The sequence below is a fragment of the Vigna umbellata genome, chromosome 9 (genome assembly GCF_029865625.1).
Source record: "Vigna umbellata cultivar VRB3 chromosome 9, Vumbellata_1.0, whole genome shotgun sequence".
NCBI classification, from domain to species: domain Eukaryota; kingdom Viridiplantae; phylum Streptophyta; class Magnoliopsida; order Fabales; family Fabaceae; genus Vigna; species Vigna umbellata.
In genome coordinates, this window is record NC_142173.1 from 23,168,704 (window position 1) to 23,195,746 (window position 27,043).

The window sequence follows — 27,043 nt, forward strand, 5'->3', positions numbered from 1 at the left end:
TATAATGGTTATTGTATTAAATCGGTTGATTTGTTGATTAGATAAAGTTTAAGGTTGGAAATTATGAGTTGTTTGCTTCAATATATTGTTTGTTGTTGTGAATTAGCCTTAGTTCCCGTTTGAGATTCAATACAAAAATTATTTACTATCTCTAGATTTTTTTCAACAAATGTACTTTTTACAAATGAATAGAAGGAGATGGTAATAATAATTTATAAGTATTGAATCTTGAATTGTCCGGTTGGACAGTTTAAGAAGAGTAATAACTTTTTCATAGTTTATTATAACATATCAATTTTAATATACATGTCTTAAATTTCTTGAAAAATTGCCGTTGTGTTTTGTATTGATCTTTGGGTGCATGTTTGATTGTGATTTATAATCACTTTCATTTCGTGTAACCTGAAGACCAATGCGAAATGCTGGCAAAATTTCGTGAAATTTAAGATATGTTGTTTAAAATTGATATGTTTAATAAACTAAAAAAAGTGAATCTTCTTGAATGGGATAGGGTCACACCTTGAATACAAACACGATCAAAGTGATCATTCAAGATTATTGAAATTGTGTAAACAATTTCAGTAAACATGCGTACGGATAGAGGGTGGATTAATTTACCACGCATCAGCACTGAGTACGAGAGAGGGGTAGAAGACTTTATAGAGTTTGCGCAACGTAATGCGAGTACAAGTGGTGATGATGAAGTCAAGTTCAGATGTCCTTGTGTGAACTGTTTGAATGGGAGGAAGTTGAACGCAATTGATATTAGGGAACATCTTATCTGTGATGGTTTCATACGAAGTTATACAACATGGATATGGCACGGCGAATTAACAGACTTTCCAACTGTCTCTCGAACTGAAAATGTTTATGATTCCACAATGGATATGGAAGATCAAACAGAAGAAGACAACTTAGAGGACATGATCCGCGATGTTGGCACAGAAGCTTTTGCCCAAGCGCATGTGTATGAAACGATGTCCACTGATGCGGAGACTCCTTTGTATGCGGGTTCAACTAAGTTCACACGGTTGTCAGCGGTATTAAGGCTGATGAATTTAAAGGCGAGCAATGGATGAAGTGATAAGAGTTTTACAGAATTGTTGTCGTTGTTGAATGAAATGCTGCCAGATGGAAATACGTTACCAGATCGTAATTATGATGCCAAAAAAATTCTTTGTCCGATGGGTATGGAATATAAACGGATACATGCATGTCCGAATGATTGCATATTATATAAGAATGAGAATGAAGTTTTGATAAAGTGTCCAAAATGTGGGTTATCACGATACAAGTCGAAAAACGGTGAAGAAGGTGGCATCATAGAAAAGAATGGTTCTGCTTTGAAAGTAGTTTGGTACCTTCCACTAGTTGCCAGACTTAAGCGTTTGTTTGTGAATCCAAAAGACGCTAAAAACCTAAGATGGCATGCAGATGAGAGAACAACTGATGGGATGCTTCGTCATCCGGTTGATTCAAAGCAATGGAAAATTATTGATCAAGAATTCCCCCAATTTGGTGAAGAATGTAGAAATCTTACGTTTGGCTTAGCTACTGATGGAATGAATCCATTTGGTAATTTAAGTACCAATCACAGTTGTTGGCCCGTTATACTGATAATTTACAACTTATCTCCTGGATTGTGCATGAAAAGAAAGTACATGATGTTGTCAATGTTGATATCTGGTCCAAAGCAGCCTGGAAATGACATCGATGTTTATCTAAGGCCACTAGTTGAAGACTTGAAGTTGTTGTGGGTTGATGGGGTTGAAATTTTTGATGCCTTTGCTTCAGAAACTTTCATGATGCATGCCATGTTATTTTGCACCATTAATGACTTCCCAGCTTATGGTAATTTGTCGGGGTACAGTGTGAAGGGTCATAAAGCATGTCCTATATGTGAAGAAAACACTGCAGCTCAACAATTAAAACACGGAAGGAAGACAGTGTATATGCGTCATCGGCGATTTTTACAATCTAATCATCCATATCGAAGGTTAAAGAAAGCATTCAATGGAGAACAAGAGAAAGACAATGCACCCATTCCACTTACTGGACTTGAAGTTGCTGAGAAAGTTAATAAAGTACATCATATATTTGGGAAAACGTCGAAGAAGTCTTCTGTAGCGACCCCTTGGAAGAAGAAATCAATATTCTTTGATCTTCCATATTGGTCAAAGTTAGATGTTAGACATTGCATAGATGTCATGCATGTTGAGAAAAATGTGTGTGATAGCTTGATTGGTACACTACTAAACATCCAGGGAAAAACAAAAGATGGAGTGAATGCGCGTTTGGATTTGGTTGACATGAAGATCCGAGAAGAGTTGGCACCAAGAGAGATTGGTAAACGTACTTATTTGCCCCCTGCATGTTACACAATGTCCAAACAAGAGAAGATAAGTTTTTGTCTTTGTTTAAAGAGTATCAAGGTACCACAAGGATACTCTTCAAATATCAAGAGCTTAGTGTCAATGCAGGACTTAAAGCTTGTTGGACTGAAGTCTCACGATTGCCACGTCTTAATGCAACAGTTGTTACCAGTGGCAATTTGTGGAATTTTGCCCAAAAAAGTTAGGCTGACCATAACTCGATTGTGCTCATTTTTCTCGTCAATTTGTAGTAAAGTCATCGATCCTACAAAGTTAGATGAACTTCAAAGCGAAATTATCATGATCTTGTGTCAACTAGAAATATTTTTCCCTCCATCCTTTTTTGACATCATGGTGCATTTACTTGTTCATTTGGTCAGAGAAATAAAGTTGTGTGGACCAGTATACTTAAGATGGATGTACCCTATTGAGTGTTATATGAAGATTTTGAAAGGGTACGTCAAAAATCAATATCGTCCAGAAGGTTCGATGATTGAAAGATATATTGCTGAAGAAAGTATTGAGTTTTGCTCTGAGTATATGACTAAAGCAAATCCGATAGGAGTCCCTCGGACATCATGGTTGAGTAGATATTCTACATGTAAAAGCATCCGAGGTGTGAATGTGGTGACGAAAAGTCGTGAAGAATTGATGCAAGCACATCTATACATATTAAACAACACAGATGAAGTGATCCCATTTTTGGAAGCTCACAAAGCCGTTGTAAGGGACAAGTATCCACGACAATCAGAGAAATGGCAGTTGATGGAGCATAACAGAACATTCTTGTCCTGGTTCAAATCTGAAGTTTCGAAAGAATCACGTTCCTCTGAGACTTTGTTGTGGTTAGCAAATGGCTTGAAGTTTGATGTTGTATGTTGTACAGGATACGAAATTAATAATTGCACATTCTATACGAAAACTTTAGATGATAAAAGCACAGTACAAAATAGTGGCGTCACTCTAGAAGCTGAGTCGCTACAGTTTTCCACATCCAAAGATCAAAATCCTATAGTTGGTTCCATGAGATACTATGGTAGAATTGAAGAGATATTTGAAGTTGATTACACTAAGTTTTATGTTGCACTCTTCAAATGTAAGTGGGTAGACAATAAGAGTGGTGTCAAAATAGATGAATCTGGTATGACACTTGTTGATTTTCGAAAGGTTGGTTATAGAGACGAACCGTTCATCATGGCATATCAAGCAAGTCAGGTTTTTTATGTCAAAGATCCTGCATCTGACCATTGGTATGTTGCTCTCCAAGGAAAAAGGCAAATTGAAGATAAAGAAGAGAATCTAAGTAATATTCATATCGCTGACAACCATCCATTTAAAACGACAATAAATTTGGATGACGACCCTCTAATTGATGACATACAAGCAATACGAGAAGATCACAATGAGGAAATATATATATGACCAATCCATATGATTATGTATGAATTTCATGTTTGTGTAAATATTTATGGCTTTTGTTAAATAATATATGTTATTTTATAAGTGTTTTATTTATATTTCATCTTATTTATTGTGACAAATATATGGCTGAGTCACCTCATTCGTCAGGCGATGAAGTCCCCACCACTTCTAGACGGACGATAGGAGCAACGAGGTTACGACAACTAATACTTAGAAGAAATGCAGGTGAGAGGACACCTGTCATTATTGACGTGGTCACTAGAGTTGCATCTGGCCCAAATGCAGATGTATTTAGGTGTTACCTTGGGGTATTAGCACGTGATCGTATCTCTATACTTACTTCATCCTTTGACCATGTTTCTGAGGCTGATCGGAATCTCATCTGGCAAGATCTATTGGTAAGTTAAGCAATATTGCTTCAAATTCTATATTCATTATATTGATAAATCTGTATTGTGATAAGGTTATTACTTTCTTTGTTGCAGATAACATTTGATATGCCAAACGTTGAGAACTTAAGGAATAGGTGTTTATCTACAATTGCAGAAAGATTTCGAGGGTTTAAGACAAAATTGACGCCTAGATATATATTTGGACCAAAAAGTGATGAAAATCCATGTTCCAAATATTCAGCAATTGACGAAGAAATATGGCGTCAGTTTGTAGAGCTTCGTTCATCTGAGGCATGGCAGGTAAGTGCAGTAAAATCATTCAATTCATCCTTCATAATTCTATACCATGACAATCGTTTAATTTTGTCACAGGAAAAAAGGTCAAAAGCACAGGAAATAAGCGCTCAGAATAAAAATCCACACCTTCTGTCTCGTGGTGGATATAGGAAGCTTGAAGAGAAAATAATGAAGCAGAAGTCAAATAGTAGACTTCCACTTTCTGAGGGTGATGACCCTCTTCCTCCTCCTTCACCACCATCTCGGCACGACAAGTGGAAGTTAGCCCGTATGAGACCATCGGGCTCCTACACTTCCGAGTCTGCTAGAGAAATATCTGAAAGAATTGTAAGATGTCATTTCTTATTATATTACATTAATTTTGTTATATATCTAACATATATATTAAAAATCCTTTGAACTTTTTGTTATGTGACAAGACTCCTTGGTTGAGCAGAGCTCCCAAGGTCAATTCACACAAGAAGGTCGTCAAGATATTCTTGCCACAACTATTGGACGACCTGAGCACCCAGGACGGGTGCTTGCTGCTGGGACTGGCATAGGCATACGACATTTTTTTGGGTCTTCCTCGCGTCCATATTCATACGAAAAGATGAAGGAGGAAATAAGAAAAGAGATGACACAGGAGATCACAAAGAAGGTTCGAGCAGAGTTGTATGATGAAGTTGCTGAAATGGTTGCGCGCCAGTTCCAGCAGCATTATGAGGATTATGGCAATCGTCTTCCACCATCTCCTGTAGCGGAACATGTTGTGCCCCCTACAGGTAAGGTTATTTATTTTTGGTTACTAATTTACTTTTTGCATAAACTAACATTTAATTTGACAGGTAGGAGCGGTAAAGGAAGTTGCTCAGCTGCCGGTGCCCCAGGGGACGACATGGATGACACTTGTCCATGTGAGTTATATATTCTCTCTGATATTGGGACCATGCTAGTGGCTCGTGGTACAGTTTATGAGATAGCCACTGTAGTGCATGGTGTACAACTTGCACAAGATGAGGTCAAGGTCACCGTAGATGAAGTTGTCATAGCGGATGCCGTTCTTCCTGTGCCTACAGATGAGTTCTTTACTGTGGAAGAAGCATTTAGGTCCTTTGTCGCTTGGCCTAGACATTTGGTTGGTCATGTATCTAATCCCCCGGTAAACACTCGTACTATATACTTCTCAATTTTAATATTTACTTCTAATTGACGTTATAACATAACCATTTTTGCATTTAACAGCAGATAGGTCAAGAGGGAAGTCCTAGACCGAAGAAGACTCATTTATCTGTGGATGACCCTCTTGGTGCGTTAGACGAGCTTGCTAAACTCATTTCAGATGTGCCGATGAATGTACATTGGGATTCTACTACATTTGGAAGAGAAGCTCAGATCCCATTGTACTTGCATCATCAAGATGTTAGGGAGCTTGCGTTGGGGAGAGACGAAATTAATATTACACTCATTCAGCTGTGGATGATGTAAGTTTATGAAAACTTTTATATATAATTCTATTTTATCAACTTACTTATATCATATTATTTCTTCATTTTAGGTATCTGTTTGATGTTAGTAACAAGAAGGGGTTCAACGATGTATATGGGTTCATTGACCCCTCTATGACTCATGAAAGAAATAAATTTGATGATATCCAGACATACATCACCACCTGCTTTGGAACGGGGAAGGAGATATATTTTCTCCCTTATATACATGGGTAAGTGAAGTTTGTTCACTTCAACACATTCATTTATTAATTTTGGTATATCATTCATAAGTTATTACCAATTTCAGGTGTCATTGGCAGCTACTTGTGATCTCCATACCGGAGAACACGACTGTTTGGTTTTGTTCATTGCATAAGTCTCCTCCCAGCCCTCTTAGACATGTAGTAGATTGGTAAGAATCTCAATGTGTGGTCCTTTTTTTATATAAATGTATGCTAAAAGAATTTTTTTTAATAGTTCCCTTGCAACACATATGATGTTATCTGGGAGATCTACTGCTACAGCGAAAAAGCTTGCATGGATTTCTCTTAAGGTTTGGTATTTTAGTCCATACTTTGTTACATTTGGTTCCATTCAAATGATGTTACTTAACATTTTATAATTATGATGATATATTGTAGTGTAATAGACAAATGGGGTCATATGAATGTGGTTACTACGTTATGTTTTGGATGATGACCATCATTCGTGCACATTACACCAGTGGATGGGAAACAGTAATATTTAGGTTTGAATTTTATGTTCTCTATATTTGGATTTCATATACACTAATTGAAATCATTGTACTTTATGCAGAGATTTAATAGGACTGCTTCAATTCCAGAGAAGTCAATCCAACTTGTGAGGAAAACACTTGCTAAATATGTAATTCATTTATATAATAGTATGTAGTAGATTTTAGGATATACTAAGTTTTAAGTTTATGTTTGTAAGTTGTTTTATGCTTTTCTACATTACTATATATTCAACATGTACATTGCATTGATTTATGCTTGAAACTTGATTTATGATTACATTGGATTGATTTATGCTTCTAAGAATTTGATTTATGATTCCATTCAATATATTTATGTTTTAATATTAATTTCATTTAAAATATACGTTTCTGCAATATTCTGGACTGTTCTGATTATAAAAATATATGCAGGTCTGTTTCTGTGGTTGGGAATGTTGCAGAAACAGACATTATTTTAAAAAAAAACGTACTTATATGTCTCGGTTCTGGTAACAACCGAAGTCAAAAGGGTCTACTGCCTCGGTTGTAGCCTAAACCGAGGTAGTAGAGTGCAACTTTATGCCTCGGTTATGGTAAAAACCGAAGCAGAACGTGTCGCGGAAGAGAAAAAAAAAAGGATCTACTGCCTCGGTTGTAGCCTAAACCGAGGCAGTAGAGTGCGACTTTATGCCTCGGTTAAGGGGACCCGAGGCAGTATGTCCAACGAAAAAAATAAATTAAAAAAACCTGTAACTTTCATGCTTCGGTTAGATCTGAACCGAGGCCGTAGAGTGGGACTATATGCCTCGGTTCACAACCGAGACCAAAAGTATTGGACTTTTTACCAAGCCTGAATATGCCTCGGTTCAGAAACCGCTGCCTATAGACAAAAATAACCGCTGTCGTTTCCCCTGGCTGTACTAGTGTAATGATTAAAAAAAATAAAACATATATTTTCAAACAAAGTTTACCAGTAGATTTCGTATTAAAATTACAGTATATATGAAACTGATTGAGCACTAATAAAATGATCAACAATAAGTATGTAAGTTTAGGTAAAAATGTCTCTGATAAACAGATGTTAAGAAGAGATGGAGCTAAGACATTGTTTTTGTAAAGACCTAATACAGTTTTGGTTTGGTGCAATATCTTATAGTCATGCATGATTTTGGGTATGTTTTATTATTATAAGTCATATTTAGATATAATATAATAGATTTTCTTTAACTTTGATTACTTTGTAATATTGAAGGTGTGACCAATTCCATAATAGTTGAATTTATGAAAAATTAGAATGTTAAAATTAGTATGTTATTATTATTAGTTAGCAGAAAGAACATTTGTATATACAAACAGTTTTAGCACTTGTTTTTACATAAGCACGTGATAATTCACTCACTTGTTAACAAGTCTCTCTAATATCACTCTTATTTAACATAAATTCTTATTAAGCACATTTGAGAGAACAAAATATAGAAGGGGCATATGAGTCTTATTCAACATAAATTCTTTCTTTACGCAGTTTTCTTTATACGGCTCTGGACTATCTATCTCCTCTGTATGGCAGATGTGCCCTTTGTTATGAAAATCATCTCAAATTTCCATTAACAGCTTCAATTACTTTTCTGTTATTGTTGTATTACTTTTTCGAATATTTTTCGAATTTTTTGCTCGTAAACAGCACACACAACTTAATTAAGCAGCTCTAAGAGATGCTCTAAAATACTAAATACATCACTCTGTTTTTCAATAGGAAAATGACACTTGAACAACCATTTTTGACAACATTTAGACACGCGCACACGTGTCAAAATCTGAGTGGTCCAGTTGGAAAAATTAAATGAAAATGGACCACTCAGATTTTGACACGTGTGCGCGTGTCTAAATGTTGTCAAAAATGGTTGTTCAAGTATCATTTTCCTTTTCAATAGGATATGAAACTATAAAATTGATTTATTTCAGTCGGTGAGTGAACCCAACTCAGCAATTAAAGCATTCAAATCTGAGTTTGAAGATCCTCCTTCTGCTACAGCTTCCCTAGCTAGATGCGACAGCACCTTAACTTTGTTCCTCATTTCATCTGCTTCTTCGCCACTCATTATCCTTTTCACAGCCTTTTCTACTGCCTCCCATTTAACAGTATCTCCCACTCCTGCAGCCCATTTTTTAGCTCCAATAGGCACCCCAATTTTAAGGATCTCACACACCAATTTTTCATTGAAAAACTGCTCATAAGCAATAGGCCATGTTACCATAGGTACCCCAGCAACCACTCCTTCCAAAATTGAATTCCATCCACAATGGGTCACAAATGCTCCAACTGCTTCATGCTCAAGAATCAATACTTGAGGTGCCCACCCTCTTATGATTAGTCCCTTACCTTCCATCTTTTTCTCAAATTCCTCAGGTAGCCATTCAACTCCATCTTCTTCGCTTTTCCTCACCACCCAAATGAATTTTTCCCCTGAAGCCTCAAGACCCGTAGCAATGTCCTTAAGTTGAGAAGTTGTCATCTTTGTGGTAGTTCCAAAGCATACATAAACAACTGAGTTAGGTTTCTTTGTGTCAAGCCATTGTAGACACTCATGCTCTTCTCCTCTATGTGCTTGTTCTTCTTTAACCCTGTTGGAAAGAAACATTGGGCCTATGTGCCATGCTTTTCTTCCAAGAACCTTCCTTAAGTGATCTGCATAATCCTTCTCCAGCTCATAAAAGCTATTAACAACCATTCCATAGCTTTTCAACTCTGATTCTCTTACTTCCTCCAACAACTTTGTCACGCCTGGGCTTTCATCGCTGAGGACATGAGGTGACACCTGCATGCTTGTCATTGTAATCTCGCCGGGAAGGTTGGGAATGAGAAAGGGTTCAGAATCTGAAGAAACATTCTTGTAGGGCTCGTAGAGTCCCATGCACTCGTTAGCACATATAGAGAAGAAGCTAGTCCCGTCGTACACAAGGCTGGGAATTCCAAATTTGGCTGCTGAATTAATTGCCCATGGGAACATAACATCAGCAACGACACAATTAGGACGCTGCTCAAGCAACAGTTGCTCAAACTGGTCTTGAAGTAACCCACAAGCCCTCAAGAATGCAGGAAATAAGGCCCCGGAAGTGATGGAGTTAGTGTTTTCACACCCTTTAGGTAGACCAGCCTCGGCACATGGGAGCTCGATTGTTTGGACATGAATCATGGTGCTGCTGGTTTTGGGTTTTCCTATGGTTTTGATGATGAAAGGTTCGTTGAGGGGTGTGGTGATGATAGTGGCCTTCACACCCTTTTCAGCAAATAATTTGGCCATGTCAACGGTGGGAATTAAATGGCCATAAGCAAGGAAAGGGATGAAGAATACATGTAAAGAATGAACTTCATTGCTCATCTTTTTTAGTAGTAAGCAAGTTGGTATAACTTAGCACTTTGGACAATAACTCGGTAAGTAATAAGAGTGGAAACACAAGGAAAAGAGGGAGTTCAGGAATGAATAATTTGCCTTTTGGTTCTAGAGTGTGAAGTTTTTATAGTAGCACTTAAAAGTCTTGAAAATAAGTGTTCACTAGTGTGATTATGATAGTATACGCGGAAGCGGAGGTTAGACACGTGAAGTTGAATGGGGGTTGCATGCAGCAATTGTTTCCCGAACTTTTATCATAAACATTTATAACTTCAAATTCTCATAAATAAATTGATGGGACTATAAGAAAAGAGTAAATCAAAGTTTGACACAGTAGAGGTAGAACTCATATTAGAAAACATATAACATGAATAATGAATACCACTTAGGTTAGCGAGAAATTCATTGGTTGTAGAATTAGATATATGATAAATCAACTTTCGTTTTCTTTCTATCTTTGACGTGTTAAATTAGCTTCGTAACTTGATAATCATCTGAAAAACTATTGAACTGAATCAGTAAAACATATATAAACTATAGATTCATGCTAGATTAGTTGTCGAGTTGTGTAAGTAGTGCTTTGGTTTGCGGACATCACATAGTACAACCTCAATAATAATGTTTACTGTTTTATTTGAATTAGTATATTTTATGCAATATTTAGTTACATCCACTTGGCACAAAATAAAACAGTTAATTGTTACTCGATGGTTGCTAAATAGTAGAATGATGGTTGCTAGAGGGAAAATAGTGGAATGATGGTTACGGATGGGAAGCACGTGAGAATTATTTCTCAACACCCATTTCAATATATTTGCATGGTAATTGATCAGTGTGTACTGATGAATTTGACCGAAGGATGCACACAATTATGACTCTATGTAATCTTTTTTCTTGTCAAGTAATGACAAATTTCTCTTTTTTGCTTTGCATGCATTTTATCTAAGTTGAGAAGGCAACTAGAAATAAAAGAAATATTCATATGATGTTTTTTTAGTTAAAACAAAAATAAATAAAAAAAGATTATTTAAGTTTGTTCATGTTCTCTTTGATATGTTCTTTTTCCTATTTTTTTCAAGTCATAGGTTTGGGGCCATTCTTCCGAATGTAAAGTTTGATACGTTATGATTTGAATAATTTAAGAAAAGTGAGGAAGGTTTTTCTCAATTAGTTTGTGTTCTCATTGGAATGAGATATTCTTACGCGATGAAAGGTTTCGCAAATCTTATGAGATCATTAACAAGAATGATTGAGATTACCGACTGCCATAATTCGTCGGTAATGTATAAAATCCGTCGGTAATTAGTATTTATCGACAGCTTACCGACGGCCAACATACCGTCGGTGAAAACGTTGTTGGTAAATTTTATCGACGGATCTTTCGTCCGTCGGTAATTACCGAAGGCTTTTGGCCGTCGGTAAAGCCTTCGATAATTACCGAAGAATCTAGGCCTTCGGTAAATCCGTCGGTAAATGTCGCGACCTGGTTTATCTTCTTCCTCTCTCTTCGTCACTGTGTCAATTTTTTTTTTCATTTCCACGAACTCTGCCACCAAAACGGCATCACGCGAATAACCATAGGGAATCATGGAGAGTTGAGCTCGCCGGAAAAGTTTAGGACCGGTGATGTTGTGTCATTTTATCATAGAGAGTTGAGCTTGCCGGAAAAATTTAGGACCGATGATGTTGTGTCATTTTATCATGCAGAGTTGAGCTCGCCGGAAAATTTTAGCACCGGTCATGTTGCACAAATAAACTCTACAACAGCCCACCAAACCACTTAAGCTTGCTGGAAAAGTGGAGCTCGCCGGAAAAGTGGAGCTCGACGGAAAAGTTGAGAGCATCCCGTAATGGTGGAGACTATCCTGCGATGGTGGAGAGCAACCCGCAACGGTAGAGAGCTGAAGCCACAAGACGGTAAGGAGAAATGAGTAGTGGTGGTGTGAAACTGAGTTGGTAAAGAAAATGAGGAGAAATGGATTGTGGATCGTTTCTGCCAACGTAACTCCACTCTTTTATCGTTTCTGCCAACGAAACTGAGTTGGGCGGGAAAATTCCCGCTCTTTTTACCGACGAACATGTTCCTTCGTTAAATCCGTCGGTAAGTGACATTGACATTACCGACGGATTTACCGAGAGAACATGTCCGTCGGTAATGCGTATGTCAGTTACCGACGGATTTACCGAAGACTTTTGGCCGTCGGTAAATAAAATTCAAAATCCGTCGGTAATGCCGTCGGTAATAAAAATTTACCGACGGAAATGTATCCGTCAGTAAAAATCCATCGGTAATATTAATAATTTTTGTAGTGCATGTAATACCATATTCTTCACCAAATAGAGTTGAGTTATATGTGGAAGATGAGTCTAGATTCTCTTTTTTCTATCATCTTGAACCATTATAAAACTTATAGTAGAGTAAGAATAATTTTGGGTCTTATATTCTAGGTCAAGTAATCTATGATTTATTTAGGCTTTGTATTATGGGTTTAGTAGTTTAGAATTTATTTTGAGTTTTGTATTTTGGACCAAATAGAATAGGTTTGACCACTCAAGTCAATAAAGGGCCAAGACCCAATGTTGACAAAGGTGGGACGTCCAAAGCCATGTATTGATCGATGGGTCAACATTTTTAGCTAACTTGGTGGACAAGGAGGGATGGAGTCATGCCAAATGTCCTTCTCCCTTTGGAGAGTTTTTCCTTCTAGTTAGTAACCACATGTCACTCTGGGAATGGAAAAGATTTTCCATACGTAGTGGTCACATGTCACCCTTTCCAATGAGAGGATTTTCGCCACTTGTTTTCCTTCTATTCAAGACGATTTCTCCTTGCTCTCAAAGCTAGCCAAGGTAGGTCTTTTAGGTCTAGCTTCTACAAATTAGGAGACATCTTTAACCTATAAATAAAAGTGTCTCCCACTTTTGTATTTAACTTTGATTTATATTATTATTAGTACTGTTAAAATAGGTTGTAACCCTTAAGCCAACCTGGCCAACCATGGGTTTGAGCCGGGTTGGGTTTGAAAAAAATGTAATTTTTTATGCGGGTTAGTTTTCAACCTGGCTCACTTAGAAACCAGCTCATCCGGGTTGAACTCGTGGTGAGCCGGGTTAGCTCACCAATCCACCTAATTTAATTTAATTATTTATTATTTAGTGTTTCAATATTATTAGTTAGCATTTTTTTATTATATTGTAGATGAGATAAAAAACAAAGATGTTTGAAGAGAGAAAAATATTATAGATTTATCTATTCAAAACTCTAATATTATAGATGAACAAATGATACAAAAATTATCAATATTAAAAACTTATTTGTTTGTCTTTTGTGCTTGTTTTTGGATTGCGCTTGGATGTATGATGATATATATATACATATATATATATATATATATATATACATATATACATATATATACATATATACATATATACATATATATACATATATACATATATACATATATATACATATATACATATATACATATATATACATATATATACATATACGTATATACATATATACGTATATACATATATACATATATATACATATATATATATATATACATATATATATATATACATATATATATATATATATATATATAGAATTGTCTTTGGAGTTAGAGTGAAATTTATTTAGATTTGAATTAAAAAAATTATATTTTTTTTATTTTAAAAGAAAACTTATAATTAAGTGAGTCAGTGAGCCAACCTGTTTAACCCACCAACCCGTGGTGGGTCGGACTGAGTTCGAATTTTTTCAGCTCGCTAATAAGTGAGCCGGGTTGGGTTGGCTCACTGAGTGACCAACCCGTGGTGGGTCGAGCCAGGTTACCCATTTTGACAGTTCTAATTATTATGCTTTCAATTATGAGCTATACTACTCTTATCAGGTCACCTTAGGCTAGAGCAACGCAAGTGGCCTCCTCTAACCACCTTCCTCCAAAAGTTTGCCTAACCTCTCTTAGAGCATCACAAACCCAATCTCCCTCATCCATAACAGCACCAAAATCATGTGACACTCAACTCACCTTCCACCATTATTTCGCAAATCATCCACCCATAACTACTTCCATGGTTTTCCTTCTAATTTTTGTCCAACCTAATTAGGAGATTGCCATCAAAATGTCATTTTCAAAATCAAAACCCTCTCAAATGACCTGCCAATGTAGATGAAAGGTCAAAATACCAATTATAAAATACATGCTCTGTTATAATATTATAGTAGCTTTAAGTCTTGGCTAATTAATAAGGTATGTTAATCCTTGATTAGTGTTACTTATGTTGTCTTAACATAATTATTTGTTTTTCATGTGTTTCTCGAGATTGTCGTTTTGTGCTGAGGACAATATTTAGGTTCTATACCATGCATTACCCTCTAGGCTAGTCCAAAAGTCTTTTTTTCTAAAGAAAATTCATTTTCTTTAGTTTGTGGATATCTATCAACATCACTCATCTTTGATAACTCTCCACTTTTTCATTTTTTTTAAATACTTTCTTAGTTTCTAAATTTCTATAATTAGGTTAGATTTTAGTTTTTGTGTAAAGTTTAGAGTTTTCTAAAAAAATCACTTAAAATTTTTTTTAGTAGTATTTTCTTGTAATAATAAATTGTGTCTCTCTTTTAGAAAAAAAATATAAAAATTTCTTTTCTCTTGGATAGGTTTCTTGCTTTACCTAACCTCTCTCCTAATTCTCTCCTTTTGCAAGTTAATCCTTGGTCAAAGGGGATATTTTTAGTTAATTGCAATAGATGAGGCCCTAGGCTGTGGTAACTTTGGGTGATTGGGGGAGATGATTTGGGGGAGAGTGATTGAATGGATTTGAGGGGAGTTATGGATAAATTTTTGTGTGTTTATTTGAGTGGATTTGGAGATAATTGAGAGTGAATTTAGAAGTAAAGTTTCTGAGAATTAGTATATGATTTGATTGATGTGACACTTTTAAAAATTTTGTTTAATTGGTAGAAATTAAATATTATCAAAATACCCTAGTTATTAAAGTAATATAAAATGTTATTTGTTAATGTTATATTTAATTGTAGAAATGTTTATAAAAAGTAAAAAATTAAAAATAATTATTAAAATTAATTTTTAAAAAGTAAAAAAATTATAATTTAGTAAAATAAATTTATTTTTAAATATAGTATTTGTTTGTAATATAATTTACTATCAAATAGTAAATTAATATAAATTAAAAAAATTATATCTATTTTTTAAAAAAATTAAAAATGAAAGTATATCAAAATTTAAAAAGTATAAATTATAATTTTACATTTAAATTTTAAGAATTAAAACTAAATTTAATCTAAATATCATCTAAAAATTGCACCGAAAAAGTGTGTGTGCAAGTTTGAGTATTGGATTTCGTTCCACACTTGTGATAGTGCTCTCTCTCTTGGGGCAGTAAAAAAGCACAACCATAATTCGGTTGTTTGAACATCAAAATTTTAGTTTTCAGGAAGTTTTAATCACAGTGGGTTTCTCTCATCCAAAAATGTGGGCTCTCGGTTTGTGGTGGTAGGTGAATGGTCGGATGCAAACCTTGCTCATGCTCAACCAAATACTGAGATGGCTGAAGAAACCAAAGGTACTGAGACTTATATGTCTTGCTTTTGCTGGATTACTCTGTTATGCACTCAGTTCCTCTTTATTCCAACTCTGAGCTCTTTCAGTTCCTTTCAAACAGTAATGATTTTTTCTTCCCTGAACCTGCATCATCAACCATGCAACAAAGCTTCTCTACTTCCTTTTCTTCTTACCCTTTCGAACCATTTCATGCACCACCAAATACACCTTCTCGTTCCCAAAACCCTGCAACACAGAAAGATAGAAAGGGTTAGCGTCTTGCCATTAAAACTAGAATCGTTCAACTCCCTCTGTCTTGTATTGCTCTTCGTCTGCATGTGCACGTTCATGGACATGATCTCCTGCACAGCGACGCCAACAACCTGCAACACGAAAGCATCAACCAAACGTTTACATGGTTATGGAAAGGAATCAACGCGAGGGAGGAAGAATGCAGCTATGGGGAACCGAATATTGCACCCACGAACAGAATACACGCTCAGAACATGCTCAAGCATTCACTGGAACCGAATACAACTTCTGTAGAACCGAATACGCAACATTCTTCAAACAGAATACACACTCAGAACATGCTCAAACATTGATAGAGTTATTATGGTCGTTCGTCCTCATCTGGTTGTTGCCGCTCGTCTTATCGCTCGACAGGTACGATCGTCATCGTGCTTGTCAGTCGTCCCGTTCGTTATTGACCATCTCTGTCCAGCCGTTACCGCTCGTCCTCGTGACTGCCGCTCACACTGCTCGACAGGAACGCTCGTCTTTTGCTCTGTCGCTCACACTGCTCGACAGGAACGCTCGTCCTTTGCTCTGTCGTTCGTTCCATTTCGTTTTGTTACGTTCGGTCTAGGAAGCCTTTCATTGTTTTCTTTTCTTCCTGTATATATAGCTTTACCTTATTGTATTTTTTGCAATTTTTCTTCAATACAATTCTTTTCTTCTTTGCTCTCTGGTTCTCTTTTTCTCTTTTCTCTGTTCTCTTACATGGTATCAATAGACAAATACTTTTCTCATGGCTTTCTCCAATTCTACCACTGATTATCTTTCCAATCCTACCAACCCTCTATTTCTGCATCCCGGTGAGAATCCCGCTCTCATTCTTGTTACTCCTCTTCTTTCTGACAACAACTATCAACAATGGCGTCATGATATGCTCGTTGCTCTGGAAACCAAGAATAAAGAAAAATTCGTTCTTGGCACTATTCCTTGCCCTGCTGCTGATGATATTCTTCACGAAGCCTGGAAACGTTGTAACAAGATGGTGATTTCATGGCTGACACGATCCATGACGCTTCCTATTAAACAATCTGTTATGTGGATGGAATCTGCATATGAAATTTGGATTGATCTTCTTCAACATTTTTCTCATAGTGATAAGTTTCGTATAGCTGATCTTCAAGAAGCCATTCATTCTTGCAAACAAGGTGATTCCACTGTATCTCAGTATTATACTCGTCTTCAAATAATTTGGAAAGAGCTTTCTCTATATCAAACCATTCTTGTATGTACCTGCCATTCTCCTTGCAATTGTGGATTGTTAATCAAGATTCAACAAGATCGTAATGATGATTCTGTAATCAAGTTTCTCCGTGGGTTAAACGATGAATTCTCTTCTGTACGTTCTCAAATCATGCTAATGGAACCCATGCCAAATCTTACCAAAACCTTTTCTTTGATTCTTCAACAAGAACGTGAATTTCATAATTCGTCCTCACAAACTCCACAAGATTCTATGGCCAATTTCAATTCTTACGATCCTCAACACAAGCCTTATAAGACTGATCGTTCTGGTACTTTTTCTGGTCGCGGACGAGGACGCAATATTAAATTTGGTGGTCGTTCTAAGTACTGTGATCATTGCAAAAGAACTAATCATACTTCTGATAATTGCTGGTTCAAATATGGCCTTCCTCAAGGTTATAAACCCGTCATCAAACCTCATTTAACTATCTCCAATTCTTCTGCCAACATGACTAATGGTGATTCACACACCTCCACTGATACTTCTAATGATGATTCTTCTGCTGATAAAACTCAACCTCAATACACTTTTTCTCAAGATCAGTATAACGCCATTCTTGGTTTATTGAAACAATCTCAATCTCCTACTACTAGGGAGGCCAGTGTTAATCAATGCACTCCACAGTCATCAGGTTCTTTTTCTTCATTTAATCTTTCTTCTTGGATTATAGATAGTGGCGCTACTGATCATATATGTTCTTCTAAATTTCTTTTTCATTCCTTACATCCCATTACTCCTATTTCAATACGTTTACCAAATCACAGTTTTGTTACTGCTGAATTTTCTGGCACTGTCATTTTAGGCAATTTGATTTTACATAATACTCTTTTTGTTCCTAACTTCTCTGTTCATCTTATTTCTATTTCCAAATTATTACATTCAAATAATTTCTTCATTGTTTTTCATCAAGATAGCTGTCTCATTGTGCAGATGAATACTTACCAGACGATTGGAGTAGCTAAGAAATAGAAGGGTCTTTTTTATCTTCTTAGTAATAATGTCACAACTACTTCTGAATTGAATATTTCTCATTCTGTTTTTCATAACAGTTCTAATGATTCTTGTAATTTGTGGCATATGAAACTTGGACATCCTTCAAATAAAGTTCTTCAAAGTTTAGCCTCTCAATATACTGATATTTCCTTTCAATCTTTTGATGCTTGTGACGCCTGTGCTTTTGCTAAACAAAAACGTCTTCAATTTTCTGTTAGCAAAACTAAATCTTCTTGTTTCTTTCATCTAATTCATGTTGATATTTGGGGTCCCCTCTCTATTTCTTCTATTGATGGATACAAATATTTTTTAACTATAGTTGATGACTATAGCCGTTTTACATGGATTCTTCTTTTAAAACAAAAATCTGATGTTAAAAACTTACTTCGAAAATTTATTCTCTTAACTGAAAATTCGTTTTCCTGTAAACTTAAAATTCTAAGGTCTGACAATGGCAAAGAATTTTTTCTTAATGACTTTTACTCTACTAAAGGTATTTTTCATGAAACCTCTTGTGTTGCTACTCCTCAACAAAATGGCATTGTTGAAAGGAAGCATCAACATATTCTTAATGTTTGTCGTTCTCTACTTTTTCAGTCTAAAGTTCCTAATATTTTCTGGTCTTATGCTGTCAAACTTGCCATTCACATCATTAATAGACTTCCAACACCTTTTCTTCACAATCAATCTCCTTATGAATTAGTTTATTCCATCAAACCTGATTTTTCAAATCTAAAAGTTTTTGGCTGTTTATCTTACTCCAGCTCTGCCACTGCAGGACGTACAAAACTTGATTCCAGAAGCAATAGATGTATTTTTCTTGGATATAAATCTGGAACCAAAGGGTTTGTACTGTATGATCTGTATTCACATTCAATTATCGTTTCTCGAAATGTCATTTTTCATGAAAATATTTTTCCCTATAAAAATTGTTCTACTTCCCCTTCCTCTCCTACAAATGATGATAATTCTGATGTTATTCTCTTTGATTTTCCTACTGTTCTACCTTTTTCCACTGCTCCAAATCATTCTCCTTGTAACATTTCTCACCCCACTGATAATATCATTACTCCTACTGTTGAACAACGAATCTCCCTTAGAAATAAAACTCGACCTAAATATCTAGATCACTACTACTGTGGTACCACTTCTACTATTCAACCACCTCATACTACCCCATATCCCATGCATTTGTTTCTTTCTTATAATAATTGTTCCTCTAACCACACTTCTTTTTGTCATAATATTTCTGCTCAAGTTGAACCTTCTTCTTTTAAAGAAGCTAGCAAGTTTGAATGTTGGCAACAGGCTATGAATTCTGAACTTGCTGCCCTTGAAAGAAATCAGACATGGACTTTGGTTAATCTTCCTATTGGAAAGAAACCTATCAGTTGTCGTTGGGTATATCGTATTAAACACAAACCGGATGGCTCTATTGATAGATATAAAGCTCGTTTAGTGGCAAGAGGCTTCACTCAAACTGAAGGATTGGATTACTATGAAACATTTTCACCTGTTGTTAAAATCACTACTGTTCGGCTCGTTCTTGCTCTTGCTGCCATCAATAAATGGTTTCTCCATCAATTGGATGTCGACAATGCTTTTCTTCATGGTGATTTATCTGAAGAGATATACATGAGGCCTCCTCCTGGTCTTCGTTCTTCTGCTCCCAATCTTGTCTGCAAACTTAACAAGTCTCTTTATGGTTTAAAACAAGCCAGTAGGAACTGGAATCATAAACTCACATATGAGTTGGTTTCTCTTGGTTTTAAACAAAGCACTACTGACCACTCTCTTTTTATCAAACATTCTCCTACTGCTATCACTGTTCTTCTGGTATATGTTGATGATATACTTCTTTCTGGAAATAACCTATCTGAAATCACCACTGTCAAAGATCATCTAAACAACAAGTTTCACATAAAAAATCTTGGAGATCTCAAATTTTTTTTGGGTTTTGAAATTGCTAGATCTCAAGCTGGGATATGTATTAATCAAAGAAAATATTGTCTTGAATTAATCTCTGAAGCTGGTATGTTAGGTTGTAAACCTGCTTCTACTCCTGTTGATCCTTCCATCAAACTTCATGCTGATGAAGGCCCTCTTCTCACTGATCCTTTTTCTTATCGCCGTCTCATTGGTCGTCTTCTTTATCTCACTCATACACGGCCCGACATTACCTTTGCTGTTCAACAACTTAGTCAGTTTATCTCCATTCCTCGCCAACCTCACATGCAACAAGCCATGAGAATTATTAGATATTTAAAGAATGCTCCCGGTTCTGGTCTTTTATATGCTACAAATAATTCTTTCCGCATTCACGCATATTCTGACTCTGATTGGGCTACCTGTGCTACCACTAGAAGATCCATCTCTGGTTTTTGCGTTTTTCTTGGCACTGCTCTTATCTCCTGGAAATCAAAGAAACAAACCACCGTTTCCAAATCTTCTTCTGAAGCTGAATACAGGTCTTTGGCTTCATTAACCTGTGAATTACAATGGCTGCAATATCTTTTACAAGATTTGCATATACCGTGCCCGACACCTTATTCTGTTTACTGTGACAACAACTCTGCTATTCACATTGCCAAGAATCCCACCTTTCATGAACGAACAAAGCATATTGATATAGACTGTCATGTCACTCGACAAAAGCTTCAAGATGGTCTCATCAAACTTCTGCATGTTTCCTCTACCAGTCAAGTTGCAGATGTTTTCACTAAATCTCTTTATCCTTCTCCTTTCAATATGGTCACTTCCAAGCTAAACATGCATAACATTCATGTTCATCTTGAGGGGGGATGATAGAGTTATTATGGCCGTACGTCCTCATCTGGTTGTTGCCGCTCGTCTTATCGCTTGACAGGTATGATCGTCATCTTGCCTGTCAGTCGTCCCGTTCGTTATTGACCATCTCTGTCCAGCCGTTACCGCTCGTCCTCGTGACTGTCGCTCACACTGCTCGACAGGAACGCTCGTCCGAGTGTCTGTCGCTCACACTGCTCGACAGGAACGCTCGTCTTTTGCTCTGTCGCTCACACTGCTCGACAAGAACGCTCGTCCTTTGCTCTGTCGTTCGTTCCATTTCGTTTTGTTACGTTCGGTCTAGGAAGCCTTTCATTGTTTTCTTTTCTTCCTGTATATATACCTTTACCTTATTGTATTTTTTGCAATTTTTCTTCAATACAATTCTTTTCTTCTTTGCTCTCTGGTTCTCTTTTTCTCTTTTCTCTGTTCTCTTACAAACATTCACTGGAACCGAATACAACTTCTGTAGAACCGAATACGCAGCATTCTTCAAGTCCCATGCAAGCTGGAACCGAATAGCAGAAGCTATGGAACCGAATACTCTCTGTGTGCAATTTCTTCAAACCGGTGGAACCGGATACACGGCCTGAACAACATGAAACTCTTCTTCAAGCGTCGCTGCTTCAGTAAACTTCATCTTCATCCATCAAGCTCCTCAACATCAAGCTGCAATCAACCCCGTTCTTCGTCTTCTCAACCACATCCAACCAACCTGCAACAACCACATCTAAATCACAAAAATATATTTCCTCCGATCAACTCCCTTGCTGCTGTAACTATTCTTTCTCGTGAATGTACAGTACACGCTTCTTTCCTTCGTGGTCTTTAACAAAATCATGAGGGCATACACGTAATTTGCGAATAAATTAGCGTAAATCTCCTCGTTCCAGCGAGATGAAAAAAAGAGTCCTATCTCACAAATCACTCCATTTCTTCGCTCGCAAATCCGCAACCTTCTGCCACGCAAATCATCGCTTTCCTTTCTTTAGAAACAGTGTTTCACCTTCAAGTTAACACAGCGTGAAACGCACCACATTGCTTACCAAACGCAAAGTGGAGTTGAGAGGCGTGGGGAAGGGAATTCAATTTTTCCCAAATCGAAGTTAGGGTTCGAGCCAACCCTAAGAGCATCAAGGAGAAGCCTTTTGAGAGGCATTGCTGAACCAGATTTCGGGACCATGGCCTAAGGATGATGCTGCCTATAAGGGGCTAACCAGTGGGTGCAACCAGAGGCCGTTTTGAAGAATGTGATTCGTGGGAAGCATGAATCTGTTTATGCTTTCGAATGCGGTTAGAGATGAGTTCTTCTTCTTCTCCTTAATAAAAGAACGAAGTTAATAAAAAAAAGGGGTTGTAGTTGCAGATAGTAGAGTACAGAGTTGGGTAGTAAAGCGTGTAAAAAAAAAGAGAGTTGTGTAATCTATAATGTAATCTGTAATTCGTAGAGGAGGTAATCTGTCATAGGAGTATAATAGAGAGAGTAGAATGAGAGCAACGATTTTTCCATTTTTTCTTTCGCTACTTTTCTTCTACAATTGTACAGAGTTCAAACAGTTTTGGCGGAGAGAGTTCTTTACCCCTTTGAATTTGTTGTATAAGGCTAGGACTACGTTACAGGCTCTTGTGAGTACAAAGAGGCCTCATGAATCTATGAATCTATAATGTAATCTTCCTGTACCATTTTTCCTTGAATTAAATGCAAATGGTTTGGTTTTGTTATCATTTGATTCTGATTCTACGATTTACCAGTTTCTTGTCTTTGGATTAATGTTCTTCAATGTTTCTTGTACACATAGTTTCTAGTCTTTATAATTACAGTTCAGGTTTTATCTTTCCTGTTTGTAGTTTGTTTGAATTGGATTCTAGTCTACAAATTTTGTGATTCGTTCTTGGAATTAAATGATCCCAAAGTGCGCATTCCATCACCAAGATGTCTTCTTGAGTGGAGATGGGTTCAGGTACATTCAAATTACTAAATCAGATTGTTCAAATTTCTTTTTCTTCAATTGTTGATACCTTTATGCTTAATCTTTATAATTTCTTGTTGCAAATTTTTTCTTTTCTGGTTCCAAGTTTCTGTTTTTAGTAAAATTTTCGGTCAAAGCAAACTTGGGTAGATTTCAATTCCCAATTTCTTTAATTTTTTTCTTCATGGCTTGTGTTTTCTTATTCTTCGGATTACCTTTTATTCGTGTGTAGTTCTTAATTTGAGTATATATGTTATGACTAATAATAGTATAAAGAATGGTTTTTGTGATGGACTTGAGAAATTCAATAGTTGTAGTTGTATCTTTTTCATGATTCCAATTTCTCTCTCTGCACTATACTCACATTTCTAGTTCTGTGCATAATAATTAACACCCAATTGGCGATTTTAGGTTAGACATTTTATTTCTCTGCATTATAGTATTCATAATCATCATTTCATATTAATGTTATTGGCCTTGTGTGTTTCATATCATTTTCTGCAAATAATCACTTGATCATTTTGCTTCATCTGTTTAGAAATAACACCTTTACATTAATTTAGGTCATTTCAAGTGCATTTGCATCCTTAGAACTCAAATTTATGTATTCACCAGAAAAAGTGCATAAAAAAATATCTGTCATGCGTTCTATTAATTAGGATTTTAAATTCTGTAATCATTTTCCAATCTCATGCATAAATCTTTAATACCCATTTAGAGTTCTTGCATACTTGGCATCTTCTTGACCAATTTAATAATGCTAGATTCATGTCATACTGCATATAGTACATTTACATCAGAGCTGAACCATTTAAGTGCATAAAACTATGTTTCTTAGTATAAATTCTGGTGCTGTCACAAAGGCTAATTTTAAACAAGATTCTTAGTTTCATGCATACTAGGCCTACATAGGTGAATTCTGAGTTGCAGTTAAAGAAACAAAAATCTTTCATTCATTCATTCATTTAAATAGTTCAGATAATAATTCATTCATTCAATCTATTTTCATTCCCCATCGCATTTTCTTTTCTTTTTTAACCTAGGTTAGCTTAGCAAATTTAAGCTTAATAAGGACCATGTCCTTGGATTGATCCCGAGTTTTTCCGTATCTACATTAGGGGGAGAGAGACCTTGGTTTTTTGGCTTTTATTGCGACTGAAAAAGGCTTTTCACCATTGACCTTTGTCTCCTTTTCTCTAACCTCGGTTTGCAAGCATCAAGTACTCCATGAGTTGCAATCAACCATATGATCAAATAGCTCCCTCTTAAAACCTTCATTTTGCTATGACATATTCCTCAAACACCTTTTCAAATTTAAAACCTCAACCTATAGCTTCTCCACCTTCGCCGAGGAGCCCCCTTTCACTAGTTATGATCACAATTACTACTTTACCACTAAGACACGAGATTGGAGCTCCACGAAGGAATCAAAGAGCATGTTCAAATTCAAACAATTCACAATCTTGTTGCTTTATCTCTAAGACACGAGATTGGAGCTCCACGAAGGAATCAAATAGCATGTTCAAATTCAAACAATTCACAATCTCATTCTCAGTTGATGTAAATATGATTTTGATTCCTTCACACATTCTATGATTAGGGCTAAGAAGAGTGTACCTCCCCAAACTCATTATCTAAGACAAAGCGACCTCACTTAAGTGATCGAGTAGGTGACTGATGCCTTCGAGAGGATTTCTCTTTCTTTTTGTGCTTTGTTATTTTCTGCTAAAGGAGGGAACGATTCTACAATAGGCTCGATACCTTAGACTTTTGTTGGGTCACCGACATTTCCACTCTTCTCCTCAACATATTATGCAGAACTTTTCTTAAGTGGATGGAACTTTACTCAAGTGGATGGAACTTTTCTCCTCAAAATATCATGGAATTTTACTCACCACCATTGCTCAAGACGATAATAGAAATCTTTTTCATTGGCATTTGGTATTGTCAAAGGTGAGAGAAAGAAGGCATTAATATGGTTTTGTCAATTACTTCAATAGCATATTACCCCTTAACAAAAATCTTTGCATCACCATTGACAAAGGGAAGGACATATTATCATCCTTACGATTAAAAGAAGTTGGTTGGGAAAAGGATGGTATAAATTCTATTTATTGCATATGTCATCTAGTCTCCAACTTCAACAACAAATTCAAAAATCAAGAACTCAGACGACAATTCATAAAATTAAGTACTAATTAACTAGTCTTTGCTACCAAATTACTTTTTAAATTTCCTACACGAATTCTTACAATTTTTTTATTATGTTGTTGCAGTGAACGAGGTGAAGCAACCAATTGTAATGACAAAACTTACCAGAATGACAAACCAATTCCCCCAACAAGTAGCTTGGATAGAAAATTTTTTATTAAAGTGGCCTCAGGCTTTTGATAGAGACAGAAGAGATTGACTTATGATCACAAATCTAGTTGAGTACATGAACTCTATGCTAAAAGGGAGCACATTCATTATCAATTTGTGCTTTAATCAAAACAACATTTGGGAGGACACAATCAAGGTTTGTTGAACAAAGCTTAAAAACGCAATACATATTAATAGCAAGCCACCAATATCTAAAAGAAATTACTGACATTATTCAGAAAAATCAACAACCATCGCCATTTTTTCATAATCATCGCTTTGATCGAGAAAATTTTGAATTTGACGTTCAAGAAATCTCAACCTCCCACCAATATCGCCCACATCAAATTTTGTATAATGTTAGGCTAAATGAATGGTTGTGTGACTTTGGTCACTTCTAAGCTATTCGCCCCCATGTCATCGTGACATTTTCGTTTGTGCATATTCACATATACCATTAACGCAATATACCAATTTGGTTTACACTCTTCACAATATTTACAAGGTATATGAAGTACAATTTTACCCCTTCTGAAATGAAGATTATTCGTCTGCTATACTGGTCCAAACTTCATACCAAATCCTTAAATGTGACGTAAGGCATCGAGAAGACCAACTACTACTAGAATCTATAATGAGATGGATCGTCTGACCTTAGATAAGCCTAAAAATGTTCTTACTACAACAACGAAGGTCATCATAAGGGGACTTGTCCATATCGTCAATAATTCTTACATCTTTGTATTTATCATCTTTCAATAATAATAAACTACATTTCTGCCTTATATTATATCTTATTTTCTACTTTATACATTTTATCCAATATATGATGAGTATAAAGCAAATATCATAAGTTTTCTATGGCCAAATCCCTCTATTAATCGATTACCAACTCCCTAATCGATTACTTTCATTTGTTTTACCCATTTTTGCCTTTAGTAATCGATTGGAATATAATTATAATCGATTGCAATGACCTGTAATTTGAATTACAACCATTGGTAATTGATTACAATAATATTATAACCGATTACCAACAAAGTCGTGGACCCATAAATGATTTCAACATGACGTAATCGATTACAACTTATTGTAATCGATTATTGTAACTCCTTAAATTCAGGGTGTCACGAGTTGTTACAAAAATCGGTAATTTCAAACTTTTATCATAGCGGGGAAACATATTTTTTAAAAACCTCAATATTTAAATGTGCATAATTTATTTAAGAAATAATAGTTTCAAAAGACTTGTCTAATTACATTATTAAAAAATAACTAAAATAAATAAGGAAATAAAATAATTCCAATTACATTGTCTGAAAAGTCTAAGCACAATTACTTTTAAAGAAATCCCAAACCTTTCCCCGTCATCTCTCGAAGAAATCATGCTTATGGAAAATCTACAACATCATCTGCTCATGTATAATACATTATACAATCATTATCGATAATTTTCATTCACAAACACATAAAGACAAACAAGTATGTTGTAAGCTACCGATAAAACAAATAATAAGATTAGAGGTAATAACCATAAGATTCCTAATGCTCTAAACATAAACGAATCAATCATCTTCAATTACTCAATCCCAAAGCCTCGATCATCGATCCCCGATGTCAACCCGAACATTAAATGTTCAAAATTCAAAAGCAACAAAAGTGACAAGAGATATTTGATGAATGTACTACACACATCCACCTACGACCTAAATAAATCA

At 35.9% G+C, this 27,043-nt stretch overlaps 1 protein-coding gene and 1 long non-coding RNA gene across 2 annotated transcripts; one reads left to right on the forward strand and one right to left on the reverse strand.

The window, feature by feature from the left end:
- Positions 1–8,550: 8,550 nt before the first annotated feature.
- On the reverse strand, positions 8,551–10,157 carry LOC124837023 (scopoletin glucosyltransferase-like). Its single transcript, XM_047312307.2, has one exon. It carries the CDS (start codon positions 10,066–10,068, stop codon positions 8,647–8,649), a length of 1,422 nt encoding a protein of 473 aa, XP_047168263.2. The 5' UTR covers positions 10,069–10,157; the 3' UTR covers positions 8,551–8,646.
- An 11,744-nt stretch (positions 10,158–21,901) lies between these two features.
- On the forward strand, positions 21,902–25,449 carry LOC148192955 (uncharacterized). Its single transcript, XR_015781826.1, has 3 exons — positions 21,902–22,287; positions 22,843–22,955; positions 25,241–25,449. It is a non-coding gene; the product is annotated as an uncharacterized LOC148192955 (long non-coding RNA).
- The last annotated feature ends 1,594 nt before the right edge of the window (positions 25,450–27,043 follow it).

Coding starts and splice junctions, on each gene's coding strand:
- LOC124837023 (XM_047312307.2), bottom strand. CDS start 10,068: ATGAGCAATGAAGTTCATTCTTTACATGTATTCTTCATCCCTTTCCTT.